The 16,332-nt window shown below is 40.0% G+C and overlaps 1 protein-coding gene across 2 annotated transcripts in view; it reads right to left on the bottom strand.

Annotated features, from left to right (window-relative positions):
- Positions 1–16,332, bottom strand: part of RTN4IP1 (reticulon 4 interacting protein 1) — a 52,063-nt gene that overhangs the window by 5,429 nt on the left and 30,302 nt on the right. For both annotated transcript variants that reach the window (XM_037843530.1, XM_037843531.1), the window contains 2 exons: positions 12,972–13,155; positions 4,419–4,511 (listed from right to left, as the gene is read on the bottom strand). In XM_037843530.1, coding sequence (XP_037699458.1) covers positions 4,419–4,511; positions 12,972–13,155 — 277 coding nt within the window. The remainder of the gene's footprint in view (positions 1–4,418; positions 4,512–12,971; positions 13,156–16,332) is intronic.

The raw sequence follows: 16,332 nt of genomic DNA, 5'->3' as shown, positions 1-16,332 counted from the left end.
AAATATTTTCCTCCAAAGCACATTTTTATTAGTAGCTGTCTAAGGTCTGAAATATCTGCCCATCCCCTTCTTAGTCCTGAAAGATACTGAGAAGTAAAACACAAGAGGATTTTGCAGATATAATTCAACCTCTACCAATCGAATGCTTGGAGACCTATTTTAGTAAAGTAAGCAGAAAGGAGGGTTTTGCCTGGGGATGTTAGTACTTAACTACATACTTAAAAACAGGAAATGCTTATTGTGTTTAGGAGTAAATGCCAATAAACTGTTTGTAGGCACAATTTCAGTGGCAGACCATTTACACTCAACGTGCTAATTATAAATAATTCTTTTTGAGACTGCTTGGAACAGCTGTTTTCAAATTGGTTTCCGAGAGCCTCAGGGTGCCTTGGCTCTGCAGAGCAGGTGCAGGAAAAGAGAAAGAACACTGGAAGGTGACACCATCGCCAGTTGTCCTGGCAGCCAGCAGAGCAACTCCTCCTTTCCTGGTTCTATAAACCGTGTGTGTGTGTGTGGGGGGGGGGGGGGGCTGGCAAGAATGGGTTTCACTGTTGAAAAAAATTTAACCACTAGTCTAAGATAAAGATCAGCAAACTTTTTCTATAAAGACCAGACAGTAAATATTTTAAACTCTGTGAACCACACATGATCTATGTTCTCCTTTGTATGTGTGTGTGTGCTTATTTTTTTTAAACAATATTTTAAAAATGTAAAAACCATTCTTAGCTCAGGGAACTTCAAAAAACCAGCCTCAAGCTTGACTGGGCCTGCTGACCAAAGTTTGCCAACCCCTGGTCCAAGATAAAAAAAAATGCTATACAATCATTGTAAAATTCAGATAGAAATTGTGCCTATCAAAGGTGAATAATGAAATCTTACGGAGTGAAACAAGCCTTCATGATGACAGCAAGTGAAAATAATGACTGAGGCTGGATTGCCAGGAGAAATGAATTGGGAAGTTCCCACACACTTCTGAATTATCAGCTCCTTATCACTCTTGGGCCTGGCAATGGTGGGCACTTTAAGGGCAAGAGACCTTAATTCCAAAACTATTTATTGAATGCTATGAGTAAGTGAAGGTAAGGCACGTTGATATTGAAAGTGTATCCCACCATTAAAGGAATAACAGAGTGCTCTTCACTACAGATATTAACTCTGGGGCATCTCCATTGTTACTGGGTCTCACAGGGCTAACAAGGAGAATTTAGAATCCACCAATAATACTCATTATCCAGATATCACTTTTACTAGGACAGTTTGTCACAAGTGACCAGTGCCAGATTTCCTCCATATTCCTAGAAACAAGTCTCTAATGAAGCAAAACAGGCAAGAGGCGAGACCACGGGTAAACAGAGATGACGCCTAGAAAGTAGGCCACAAGGGAAGTTCCAGACCCTAAATACACAAAGCAGATTTTCAAGAGCTGACTATTTAAAAATCTATCAAAATTATGTATTAAAAAATTATTTAAAAAAAACACCCTTGACTCAGTCATTCCATTTCTAGGAACAGAAATGGATATACTCACAATTAGGTACTTAACCCAAGTACTGGTTTATTCACTGAAATGTCATTTATAATGGCAAAAGATTGGAATGATTAAATAAATTATGGTACATCCATACAATGGAATACTATGCAGCTGTTTTTTTTTTTTTGGTTTTTAAAGAATGAGGAAGCTTTTTATATTCGGATATGGAACCAAGTCCAAGATACTCAGTTAAATAAAACATCAAGGTACAGAATAGTATGTATAGTCTATTACTCATTTATATTAAAAAGAAAGGAAGGGAGGGAGTGAGGAAGAGAGCAACTTTGGAATACTCAAGAAAGTTGAGCCACTGGCTGCCTCTAGCAAGGAGAATCTCAGTGACTGGGGGACAGGAATCAAAAGATCTCCCTAAATACCTTTTCCCACCCTTTTGATTTCAAATCTTATCTATTCAAAAACTTAAATTAAAAGTATTTTTAAAGATTTGGCTCTGTTAGCTCAGGGCTCTACACTGTCAACGTTCTCATCAACAATTCTAGCTCCTCTATCAGAAACCTGTTAATCAAACCCATTAAGCACTTAGCTAAACTTGGAAGAATTTAAACATCCTCATCCAACATAACAAATCTTTACCCACCATACAATACGTAAAGTAGATCTGTTGTGCTATGCCTTCCAGTTTCCTAGAGTAAATGGGCAATGACCTCTTGCCAGAACTAAATGACCTTACCCACAGAGAAGCAGTGGCATGACTAGACACTCAAGCTGACCTCATTGTGGTATCCAGTTTCACAGATCAACTTTCACAGACTCAGAGCCCTTCACCATTATAAGTGGCTCCTGAGACCAAATAACCCTGGTCAGGGGTGGAGAGAACCAAAGGCTTTTAAAAGAAGTGTTTCCTCACTCACCCTCCTTCAAGGACACTTCAGGATATCTTTATTTCTATCACATCCTCGTTAGCCCTTTTACTGGTTATACGCCAAAATTAAAAGGTAGATATATACAAGCCACCTCTCTTCTCTGTTGGGTAAACAGTAATTTCCAGGCAGAGAGAAAGAGTTATGATATTTTGAATACAAAAGAGCAATGGTAAGCATGTGGAAAGCCTGTAGCAGATATTAGGACAAGAGCAATCATGCAGTGTACTTCTGAAGGACAGGGTCCTCTCTAATATTGTGGTTCTAACAACATGAGGCACTTATGCAGAACTACGGGTCAAATTCCTTGATGATAGTTCATTTCCTTCTTCCTAGAAATAAAATAAGCATCCCTGTGTGGGGGCAAGGCCAGTATGGGGTGAACTCTTCAGAGAACACTCACTTATAGTCATAATAAGGCTGACCCCTATTGCTGCCCAACAAATATCAAGATTTAGAGAGAAGTCTGGGGAAAGGCATGCAAACTTGGAACCCAAAAATTTGGGAAACACTGGCAGACCATTTTCTATCATGTAGTTCCTTGGCTGTAATATAATAAAAATACTAAATGTACAAAAACCAGTCAGTAGTATCTGGGGGGACAAGAATATTTGAGGTTCTCTGTATGGGGCTTGTATTACTTTTATAACTGTCCTGTAAGTTTGAAAGTATTTCAAAATAAAAAGTTAAAAAACAAAAAAAAGCAGTCAGTAGTTCCTAAAATCATCCCTTTCCAACATCAAAATGTTGAGAAGGCCCACAAGGGGCTCTTCCCAGTGGCTTAGCATGGATCATGCCGTGGCAATGCTGGCCTTGTTCCAACCTGTCCCTGCTGTGTTAAATGACAAGAACAAGTCTTCTTAAGCTAAAGTTCCCAAATCAACCTCGAGCACCAAATAGGCAGCTAAAAGGTGGAGAGGAAAAAGCACAGGACTGGGAGGCAAGAGACATGAGTTCCAGTCCCACTTGTGCAAACCTGAGCATGTCCCTCTATGTCTCAAAGCCAGCTTTCCCATCTGTAAAATGCAGTATTAGGTAGGATGATCTCAAACTACTCTCGAAGGTGTATAAAGGTCCTCCCCCCATAATGGCATATAATTGATAAATAAAATCACAAATATCAGTGCCAGAACGAGTTCACGTTCTGGATTATCATTCTAGAATGTCAGGACAATTAAGACCAAGTAAGATTCCAAATGAGCAGGTGGTAGCTGAGGAGCCTTTCAATCCCAGCACCCCTGAAAAGCCTCTATCTAAAAAGGGATAATCAGACTATAAGCAACAGTCCCTTCCCCACCAAGTCCACTGTAGGAAAGTCACAAGCAGTCACAGAAAACCAACCAGTTGACTCCACCAAATTCCCTATCAATCTTCACCCACACCCTGGCCATGGTCCCTCACAGACATACCACACACTTGCCCTCAACTTTGTTACACTAATCTGAGAATGAGGAGACTTGGGAATCTGAGTTCTAGTTCCAGCTCTGTCAGGATTTAGTTCCATAGCATTTGTTTCCCTTGCTCATATGAAAATCTGCTTTGCTCCAGAGAAGGCTTACCCTCAGAGTAAAAAAATTCCAGAAGCAATTGCTCTGTAAACTCAAAAGAGCATTCCCACTTTTGTGTGTAGCAATCTTCTTCATGGCAGACCCTTCCTTCTTTTCAGAACCATTACCAAACTATCAGTAGCCCAACCATATATCACACCTCTCTTCCATCTAACCAAGTGCCTTCTGGAAAATCATGTAATCTCTCTGGGCCTGACTCTTCATCTACAAACCACAGGGTATGGACTAGACGCTGTGAGCTTTTTTCACGTCTCAATCTGTGTCTATGATCCCCATGAAGATAGAACCAAGAAACACAGCAATTTGGCCATGTGAGACAGCTCATGGATTGGCAAAGCCTACCTCTAGAGAGCTCCCACTGACTAGGTGTGAAGGACAGGTCACCAAACATTGCAAGGGGCACTCTAGAAATCTAGAAATATAAAGGGCTGCACGTACCTTTCCTGCATCCACCAGGTCTGCAATTTCATCTAGATATGGACCACTGGCCATGAAAAAGGCCCAGCGATAATGGACTCCTTGCCAGAAGTGCTATGAAGAAAACAAAAAACATCAAATGTAGGAAAGGATAAAATGTGACTAAATGCAAATCTAGTAAAAAAGCATTTTCTGGATGACTAAAACAGACAAAATCATCTCCTATTTTATGCTGATAAAATAAGTTGTATACCCAGCACCTTAACACTGATGATGTGCTCAGTGACTGATGGGTAGTGGATGCTTCATAACTGTTTAATAAACAATTGAATGAACAAAGATATATCCATGGAAACTCAGGCCTCTTCACCAAATAGTAACTAACCAACAAGTAAGCACAGGAAAGCTCTCCTTAAAATGATATTCTAAATAGTCTTACACTCAGAAATTCTTTCCTAGAAGAAACCAGGGGCTGAGAACATTACGCTTTCCAGATTTAAATGAAATCCAGAATCATAGGGAAATAATTTTTTTTTTAAACTAAATTTATGGAACAAAACTTTCCCAGATGAAGACGAGCAAAAATCTTACAACAAAAGGGTTCATTCTCTACCGCCATATTCACCTTTTTACTACTATTCTTTATGTTGGAGGTTGAGTAGGCTGTCATCATAACAGCAAGTGAGGCCCCAGCCTGATCAAGACGGCAGAGAGGCACTTCAGGGCTCTGTCCGCCACCCCCCCCAACACATCCAGAAGCTTTGAACAAAAAACAAGAACTGGCAGAAACGTCTTTCTCAAAGCTCCAGAAAACACTTAAGGACTGCAGTAATGGAGGAGCACCAAGTCAAGAAAAAGGCTACTTAAAAGCAGTAGGATCTGGTGGGGCCTTGGCTGCCCCCCCAACCCCCCCACCCCACCCCCATCATCAATTTGAACGGAGCCAGTCTGCTCTCCCTGTGTGGACCCATGAGCCTGGTTCCAGAGGGAGCAGAGTAATCCTTATGTACATATTAGGAACATGTATGTCTGGCCCCATCTGTCTGGTGGTGACCTGAGGACCCTGCCATCCCAGAACTTACTCTGGGTATAGCAGGCAGCTCACCAAGCTCTCCTACAGATGCTGTGGGAGAGCAGTGAAGTCATGCTGATGGGGCAAGGGATTGCTGGTACAGTAAGGAAACCATTTCCTAGGGAAGAGGAGAATTCCTAGTTCCACAGACACCAGGCATGCTACGCATGCACAAGACAAGAGGCATGCACAGAAAGGATCAGGGCAGTCCCTACACTTTGGCCTCAAGCTATTCTCTAAACTCAATGTATGGATAAGCCCTGAAGGAAAGCACTCTAACAGGTCAATCTGCAAAGACAGGAAAAGGTTTTTTTTCTTCCTTATTATTATTTTTTTGTTGTTAGCTCCTAGCATTCAAGGAGAACTCTGTCATAACACTAGCTGGATACAAGCTTAAGGAACAGATGCCTCAGAGTCTAAATTCCAGTTTTAAAAAACACATTAAAATATAAAAGTGTCCAGATTTCAACAAAACATATAAAGAAACAGAAAGTGATGGCCCAGGCAAAGGAGAAAACTAGAGCACCAGAAACCATGAAGGAGGAGGACCAGACCTGGGATATACCAGACAGAGTTTTTAAAAATGGTCCTAAATATGCTCAAAGACCTAAAGGAAAACATAGACAAAAAACTAAAGGAAATCAGGAAAATGACAGATGAATACAGAAAGTATCAACAAATGGAAATTATGAAAAGGACCCAAGCAGAGCTGAAGACTACAATAACAGAAATTAAAAATTCTCTAGAGGGATTCAACAGATTCAACAGCAGTTTGGAGCTGGAAAAGCAGTAGTGAACTTGCAGGTAGGACAACTGAAATCCTTCAGTCTGAGGAGATGGAAGAAAAGTGAACAAAGCCAGACGAACCTGTGGGGCACCATCAAGTGTGCCAATATATGCCTTGTGGGGGACCAGAGGAAAAGAGAGAAAGGGGCAGAGAGAATATTCAAGGAAATAATTGCTGACCACTTCTCAAATTTAATGAAAGGCATGAATATACACATCTGAGATACTCAACGAACTCCGAACCAGATTAACTAAATACACCCATACCATGGCATATTATAATCAAACTGTCAAATGCCAAAGATAAAGAGAAAACTATGAAAACTGCAAGAAAGAAGCAACTATCACATACAAAGGAGGCTCAATAAGATATAATTTCTCATTGGAAATCACAGAGGCAAGAAGCCAGTGGGAAGACATATTTAAAGTTCTGAAAGCAAAAAACTGCCTACTAAGAATTTTATATGCAGTAGAACTATCTTTCAAAAATGAGGGAGACAGGGGATCTAAGATGGCGGCATAGAGAGGCGTGGAAACTAGTCCCCCTGGAACAACTAAAAGAAAACAGAAACAACTAGTAAATAATCTGGAATAACTGCAGGGGGACAAACGTGACTGTCTACTCATCATACACCAACCTGAATTGGGAGGAATGCTAGAGATCGCAGCATAAAATCTGTAAGTAAAAACTGCAGATCCAAATCAGGAGACCCCTCCCCCACAGCCCAAGCTACAAAGCCTTGTAGTGCCAGAGAGAAGCTTTCTCCCAGCAAGAGAATATAGCTCAGCTGAGTTCCAACTGGAGTTTTAATTAGCAAGTGTGAACTGCTCACTATGAGGTACGAATCCCCAACAAGTAGACAGAGGCTTTGGGTGATGACTGACCTTGGAGAGCCAGAGGGTCACCTCAGACTAGCTGTTCCTTTTTCGACTCAGTGGAGAAAGCCTCATCCATTTTCAGTTCCCAGTTCTGTGATCCAGACAAGGGTGTAGCACAGGCAGAGAGAGACCACTGAAATGCTAATGACCTCCCCCTAAGGCGTCTATCTTCTCTAAGAGGAAAGGGGTGGGGCCCAGCTCTACTACCTTCCTTTCATTCAGAACTTACACCAGTCAAGAATTATAGGCTAACAGGCACCACCTGCTGGGCAGAAAAGCACAGTGACCGGAGGCATCACAGGGTGTACCAATTTTCTAAGACACCCCTCAGGGAAACCAGATACTGAATATTTCTTCCTTCTGGGACCTTAGCCCATTCTGGTCTGGGGAGGCCTGATTGGGGTAACCAAGGAAACCATGCCTAGACAACAGAAAATTACAACCTACACCAAGAAAAATGAGGTTATGGCCCAGTCAGGGAAACAAACTTGCACTTCAGCTGTGGTGCAGGAATTGAAACAACTAATAATAAGTCAATTCAAAAAGTTTAGGGAAGATATGGCAAAAGAGATAACCGTATAATGAAAACACAGGACGTACATAAGGTAGAAATTGAAAGTTCAAAAAACCAACTGGAGGAATCTATGGAAATGAAAGGCACAACACAAGAGATGAAAGACACACTGGAAACATACAATAGCAGATCTCAAGAGGCAGAAGAAAACACTCAGAAACTGGAGAACAAGGCACCTGAAAGCCTACACACAAAAGAACAGAGAAAAGAATGGAAAAATACGAGCATCATCTCTGGGAACTTAAAGACAAAATGAAAAGCAAGAATTTAAGTGTCATTGGTGTCCCAGAAGGAGAAGAGAAGGGAAAAGGGGCAGAAGCAATAATAGAGGAAATAATCAATGAAAATTTCCCATCTCTTATGAAGGACATAAAATTACGGATCCAAGAAGCGCAGCGTACCCCAAACAGAATACATCTGAATAGGCCTACGCCAAGACACTCAATAATCAGATTATCAAACATCAAAGATAAAGAGAGAATCCTGAAAGCAACAAAAGAGAAACTATCTATCATATACAAAGAAAGCTTGATAAGAACCATGGAGGCAAGAAGGAAGTGGGATGATATATTTAGGATACTGAAAGAGAAAAACCACCAACCAAGTATCCTATATTCGGCAAAACTATCCTTCAGATATGAGGGAAAGCTTAAAATATTCTCTGACAAACAGACAATGACCAAGTTTGTGAACAAGAAACCTGTTCTACAGGAAACACTAAAGGAAGCACTGCAGACAGAAAGGAAAAGACAGGAGTGAGAGGTTTGGAAAACAATTTTGGGAGATAGTAGCACAGCAATGTAAGCACACTGAACAAAGATGACTGTGAATATGATTGAAAGGAAGGCTGGGATCATGTGGGACACCGGAACAAAAGACGAACGATAAAGACTGGGACTGTGTAACTCAGGGAAACCTAGGATGCTCAATGATTATAATAAAAGGTACAAATATGTTTTTACATGAGGTAGAACAAATGAATGTCAACATTGAAAGGTGTTAAAAATAGGGTGGGATTGGGGGGAAAATACAATCAATGCAAACTAAAAAAAAAAAAAAAAAAATGAGGGAGACATTAAGGTATTCCCAGATAAACAAAAGCAGAGGGAGTTCATCACTCTATACTGGCCCTATAACAGAAGCTAAAGAGAGTCTGTAGGCTGAAAGGAAAGGACAATAGATACTAGATCAAAGCTGTATGAAAAAAATAAAGACTTCCAGTAAGGGTAATGACATGGATAAATATAAATGTCAGAACTATTGTATTTTTGGTTAGTAACTCTACCTTTTACTTCCCACAGGATCTAAAAGGTAAATACGTAAAATGTAGTAATAAATCAGTGGTTTTGAACTCAATGTATAAACATGTAATTTGTGACAGGAATCACATAAAGGTGGGGAGATGGAGTGCTATAGGAACATGGTTTGTGTATTCTATTGAAGTTAAGTTGGTATCAAAGCAAATGAGATTGTTAGAATTTAGGATGTAAATTTAAGCACCATGGTAACTACAAAGAACTACTGGAAAATATGCAAGGTCAAAGAGACAGAAATTAGGGTATGGGATGCCAAGGTTACAGGACTGGGGGAATGGGATGTCACTGCTCAATGGGTATAGGGCTTTTGTTTGGGGAGATGGGAAAGTTTTAGTAATGGAAGGTTGTGAAGGTACCACATTGTGAATGTGAATTCCACTAAAAGGTATGCTTGGGAGTGGTTGAGATAGGAAAGTTAATGTTTATATGTTTCTACAATTAAAAAAAAAGAGCCGCTAAGGAGACAATGACAATTAAAGACAAAACATGACCCTGGAAGACATCTAATCAGGGAGAAGAGAAGGTTCGAAAGGATATTATTGGGGCATATGAAAAAACTGGAATATAGATGTAAGCTTTATATCAATGTTAAATTTCTTGAATATGATAACCGCACTTAACGTAAATACATAAACTTCTTGTTCTTAGGAAATGTACATGGCATTATCAAATGTTCATGGAACATGATATATACACCCAACACTCAAGTGTTAAGAAAATGGATTGCTAAATAGACAGATGGATAGACAGTTATATAGCTTGATAGACTGATGACTAGATAAATAGAATGGTACAGCCAACGTGGCAAACTGGTAAAATTCGTGGATCTGGGTATCTGGGGGTATAGGGGTATGTTGGAGTTCTCTATATGGGGTTTGTTTTATTTTTGTAACTGTACTATAAGTTTGAAAGTATTTCAAAAGTAAAATTTAAAATAAAAAAACAAAACCAAAAAACAAATGAAATGAGCTTCTCCCTGACATCTCAATGACCTTCCCGAACAAACTTTTGTCAGTTGGGAGTTATCAGGAGGGAGGATGAGATGAGCCAATGCCATGTTGCCCCCTTTCCCTCCGTCACCTATCATGTCTGTCAGGTGAGCAGACTTCTTTTCCTCTGAGCTCTCCCTGTGCCTCACAACCCCTAGCCATGATACAAGCTACTAATGGCACAATGTTGGCAAGGGAAAAGGAACCCACCTGCTATTCTAGCTTGCCACTTACCAGATGTTTTATTTTGGTCAAGCTACCACTTGCAGCCTATTTCCTGGCCTGCAGAATGGTGATACCACCACCTAGCTTACAGGGTTGTTGGGAGGGTTAAGTGAAAATGCATGTAAAATGTTTGATACAAAGAAAATACTTCATAAATATCTGTTCAGGGCTGAAAGTAAAGAGAATTGAAGACAGACTGGGGCAGTTTCTAATCAGAATTTAAGAATGTAGAGAGAGAAAAAGAAGAACCTACTGAATATTTGTCTAAGCCAGAGCTTCCCAATTGTTGTGACAGGAATGGCTTGCTGAGTGACTGACCCTATAATTTATTGTCTAATCTGGAACAATTGTGAAAGTTGAAGGAGTCACCATTATTAATTACTTCTGGACAACAGCTGCAAACAGACACAAGCTCACCCCAGAATAAATGTGAGGTGATACTGATTCCCTCGGTCTGCTGAATAAGCAAGCAAAGCCTGGGCTGGCAGAAGTCCCCAGGTAGGTTGCTCTAGAGCAGCCTCAATGGGCTATTCAAATACTTATCATTTTCTATGTGTCATGACATGGATGAGCTTGGGAAGCACTGGTCTGGGCAACTAACTTAAACAAGAAAAGAAAAAAAAAAAAAACCATTTGAAGGGTGATGTAGCTAGACACTAGAAGCACTGAAAACATTCCAAGCTTACAGTGGGCCCAGTTAATTACATTCACATACTCTGTCCCTGCACTTCTCCCTAAGGTCCTCAGGGACTACAATTAACATATTCTAGCAATTGTTTGGAGTATTAAAGGAGGAACAGAAATGGTCACTACTGCCATGTGTGTAACTCTTTACAGCATGTTGCCCTGTAAAGGGAAGCTTTGGTCTGCAACAGCAGAATTTTTATATTCTGCCATATGGGGTCTGAGTATTTTTTTTCCAGGCCATTATAGGAGAGAAGGAAACTGAAGCAGGCAGGAGAGTTTGGAGCATTACAATGAGGCTTTAACTGTGCACATTACATTCTCAGAAAGACGTAAGAAACTACTTGAAAGGTTTTCACATGAGATTACCACTATCATCTTTCAAGTTGGGGGAAAAGAGAAAATGAAGGGAGCTGTTTTGCTCTCAGAGGACAACTCTGAAGGTTAACTGGTAAGAGGTCTCACTGGAGTACAAAATGTGAAACCTCATAGAGAACTTACACTTTGATTTTAAAGCACTTGGAAAGTCTGGGCTTTGTGAAAAGGAAAGAAGAGACAAAGAACAGCTAAGATGCCTTTCTCCACCACAAAGTACACTGTTCCTGGATGCCGCCTGAACTGAATGAAAATAAAGACCACCACAGTGTAGAGGTTGGTTTGTTCAACTCTATTACCCATACGTATCTCATACGAATTGAATTGAGGTCTCCTCTTTCATAGCTCTTCTTTATTACCTCTAAGTTATTCAGTCAGCGCATAGTAGTCAAGAGACCAACATCCTAAATTTTTCACTCCCACAAAGGCTCCAAATTAATTTCTAGAACAAGGAAGCAGCTAAAGCTAGTGATGAAGCCAGCAATCTCACAAATAATGCTTCAGTGTTGGCTGGATCGACACTGATACACAACCTTTTTACCTCTGAGGAATCTTTTAATGCCTTTTTCCTGAGTCTGAACTATTTTAATTTTTAAAATTTACCTATATAATTTTGTTCTATCACTTATTCCATTTCAACACTATGATTTTAAACCAATAATCCATAATTACCAACAGTTTATAATATGAAATTATATAAATCTCTGCTCCCAGTGTGACGGTAACAGGCTATCATGTTAAAGAGCACAGGCTCTCAAGCTCTGCTATCAGTCCTGTAACTAAGGCTGATCTGCAATGGTGTCGAAGGCCCACCCACAACACACTGCATGTATTCAGTTTGGGTGACCGGCCCAGATAGCCGAGGCCCAGGTCACAGAGTGAACTGAGCAATCAAGTGCCAGAAACTCCATACTGCTATCAACAGCTCGAGTTTCTGATTCACACAGGATATGCAGTGTTAGCACAAGCTGATAAAATTCCAGCAAATGCATGATGGTTCTATTAGTCTTTGTAGGCTCACTGAAGTAAGGATACAATTTCCTTCAGGTTTTTTAAATTTTAAAAATGCCCATGGACCTCTCAAGATTTGAAACCCCCGGTCTGGGAACCACTACCGGTATATACCGATGTCACTGCCGTTTTGAAAGCAGCTTCCTTAATGAGCTCCCCCACCCCCACCCCCTCACCTCTTCATATATGAGACTGTATGTGGAAAGCCTGGTGAAGACAGAGAGAGGGACATCAGGTAAAGCCAAGAAGGAAGCAAAGGTGTCTTGGAAGGAATCAAAAGAGGTAATAACAGTTGAATATAAAGACTAGCATTTAATAAGAGCTCTTTATGTACTAGGCATCGTGCCAAGTTCTTTACATTTACTCCTTACCACAGTCCAGTAAGGTAGATAAACCATTAGCCTCATTTTACAGGTGAAGACAATGAGGCTCAGAGACAATAAGTAGCTTGCCTAGGGCCACATAGAATTTGACCCACTCAGAGTGACTCTAAGGCCCACACTGGCAGCTGCTGTGCTATACTGCCTCCAGGAGAAAAGCAACTCCCAGCAGCATGAGGCACCTGCTTCCTCTCACCACCCAACACTCTCCTTCCTCCCTTTTTTTAAAAAAATGCAATTTTATTGGATTTTTTTAAATAAAATTTTATTGGATCCTTCCTACCTTTAGTGCTTTTGAACCCACAGTGACTCCGGTCTGCAACATGCCATCTGCTATGCCGAGTCGATCCATGTTCAGGAGGAAAGGGGTCACCAGAGTCACATATGTGGCTCCTGACCATTTCTTAAGAAAATTTAGAGCCCACGTTTCAGTGGATCCACCAACATTATCAAGGATAAAATCAAACCTGGAAGAAAGAACCAAACCAAAACCTCCTGGTCAGTGTTTACACAGGGCTCTGAATCCTCTTCATTCCTATCACCATTTGGCTATAGGGTTCATTTTGGTGCTAGCTTACAAACCACCCTGCAATGAGCTATCCAACAGAGAGATGGCTGCTTTGACAGAAGAGAAAAGGCTAATCCACTCTGGATCCCTAGCATTTCTTCAAGGTAAGTCAAATGGAATATTTTTGTGTGTTTCATAAAATCATATTGCTTTCTAATACTTTAAGAATGAATGAATGAAGTGGTTCTCAACTAAGGGTGATTTTGTCCCCCAGGGGATCAAAGCTTTCAGTTGTCACAACTGGGGGAGAGGTGCTACTGGCATCTAGTAGGTAGAGGCCAGGGATGCTGCTAAACATCCTACAAAGCACAGCACAGCCCTCCACAACAAAAAATTATCTGGCCCTGTATGTCAATAGTTGAGAAACCCTGACTTATGTTTTGTAGAAAACTGCAAATCTATCCATCCAATTAAAGTCAAAGTATTCTTTAATGCACATAAGCAGTTTTCACCTATAAAAATGATTTGTTATTTATTCCCTCCACAGTTCTGCTTATAGAACCATCCTTTTCACCTTCTAGAATTTTATCCTATCTTTTGGTTTCACACACAGCATCAAGACAATGAATAAAAAGAAATCAACAGCAAAGTTGTTCTTGAAGTCTTCAATTTTGGTCTATCATGCCAAATACCTAGTCCTAGTGAAGTCTACAGAAACTGACAGATATTCAATTCCTTAAATCCAATCTAAAACAGCTATAATTACTATGTTCTACTTAAGGGGGGGTTGAAAACCCAATGAAATTTTTAAACACTTTTGAAAACAAAGATCTACTTAGAAAACGCATGCTTATAAATCAAGCAAATATTAACAGATGGATTCCTTTTTGGTCAATACTTTTTCCCCTTCCAAATTCACCTGGATGAAGTCAAACTTTTAAAGTCTCTAAAACCAGTTTTGAACAACTTTGTGGATCTTGAGTCTTTCAAGAAACTAAAGTAAAAAAAGGGCAAATAAAATTGAAGGATATGAAAGCAAGAGAGTGACTCTACTAGATAACTATTCTTCTCATTAGAAAAGTTGCTACTTCATTCCCAAATTTTGAATAAGCAAATATGAGGACACTTAATTTAAAGAAAACTTAAGGGCAGTCTGGTAGTATGGAACAGGCACTGCCTGAAAGAGAAATCTGGAGAACAGGCTGTAGACCCAGCTCTCCCACTAAGGATTAGTTGTATATTCCTGAGTATGCAATGACTTATAAATCCTCTGCCTCTCATTTCCCCAAAAGTAACCTGATAGGGTTGGGCTGAAGCCCCTTCTCCTAAAATTCTAAGATTCAAGTATCTAAAAAGCTGCTATGCAGAAGAAGGAATCCATTTATTTTAGGCAGATTCACAGGCCAAATTCTAGGCAGAAGTTACAAAGATCAATTTTAATTAAAACTGTCCAAAAAAAAAAAAAAAAAGAAAAAATACAATACAATACAAATGACCTGTATTTGTAAGCTAGTATTTACAAACAAACAAACTTACAAATTTTTCGTACTGGAAAAGTTCAAGCAGATGGAGCATGACCACTTGTTAGAGATGCCGAGAAGGAATTTTAGCACTGGATTGGGAGGAGAGACTAAGCAGCCTCCAGCCTTCCATCTGTCAGATTCTCTTTCTCTAGTGACAAAATCCAGGTGTGTATAAAACTTAAGGTAGATTTGGCTTCCATCTCCGGCTGCTATTCCTAAAAGCAGCAGTAGATATGAGATCAACCTAACTTAACATCATGAAAAAGCCAGATCTCTGAGACGGTCATGTCCTGATTTCCAAGGGGCCCAGAAAGGCCTAGGTCCTGACACTTGGGCAGTTGGATAGGCAACAAAATTCGGCAAAGGATAGTGTTTATTCCTCAAACATGCCAAGCGTCTTCCTGCCGGGGGCCTTTATACTTGCCATTGCTTCCACATGGAACAACTGTTCTTTTCCTAGATTCCCTCAATAACTAATCAAACAAAAATTTATTGAGCACCTACTAAAAATGCCAAGCACTGTTTCAGGTTGAGGGATACAACATGAACAAGACAACAATAACAAAAAAATCCATTCTCATGGCTGCCACTTCACATCACTGAAGCCTCTGCTCAAATGTCATTCTTTAACCACCCTATATATAATAGCCCCTCCCCAATCATCTGTTATCCCTTCTCTGAATCCATTTTCTTCAGAGCACTTACCTACCCAACTAGAATGGAAGCGCCATGGAAGTGCAAATTTGTCTTTTCACCACTGTATCCCTATATTTAGCACAGTGCCTGGCAAAAGGAGATGCTCCATAAATTGTTGAGTGAATAAGGAGGTTGACTAGCAGCTCCTGGGTACACTGCCATACAACTGTTTGGTTTTGGTGGTCCTGGGTGAGAAAAGCTAAGCAGAGCCAGATAGGGGCTCCCATGTTTATTTTTTTAATACCTTGAAAATATACTTCTGTGCAATGTGGGCAAGAGCAATTGGCTTCTGAAAACCAATTAAAAAAATAAAAGAAATAGAAATACAAGCAACGAAACAGTTTTCCAAATATGTCTTAATTGTCCTCTCAGCTTCAGCTTTGTCTTGGCTAGAGGAATACGAGATTAATAAGAACTCCTTCTATTTCTGCCCTGAACCACAGTCAGGATCAACAGGACCCAAGAGAATTCCTGAATATGCTCCTGTTCAGAACGTAGTATGTTAAACCACAGTCTGACATTCAGGCATACTGAGAACATCCAGGGTTCCCAACACAAATATTTATACTCACTTTGTTTCTCTTAAGCCCCTATTAAGCCCAAACCCTGAAAGCATATTTAGTGCTAACTATGTATTTCCACACACTGCTCTATTTTCTCCCTGTGGTGACAGATGTTACAAAATAGAACACACTTCCAATTTTGCCTTCAAATCTCTTACAAACCAGTAATTAATAAAAGTTAAATTAAAAATTAGCGAAAGACCATGCAAGTAGTATGTTCCTGTGTATACATCACACTGTTACTGTGCTGCACTAAAGTCTGTAATTAAAATAGATACCCAACCTAAATAACATCTAATGACATGAAACATTTTAGAGATTCTTCTTGAAGATTCCAACACTACTGTTAGGCCA

The sequence above is a fragment of the Choloepus didactylus genome, chromosome 7 (assembly GCF_015220235.1).
Source record: "Choloepus didactylus isolate mChoDid1 chromosome 7, mChoDid1.pri, whole genome shotgun sequence".
Classification (NCBI taxonomy): domain Eukaryota; kingdom Metazoa; phylum Chordata; class Mammalia; order Pilosa; family Megalonychidae; genus Choloepus; species Choloepus didactylus.
Note: the sequence above shows the minus strand (reverse complement) of the source record. Positions and strands in the feature narration are given on the sequence as shown.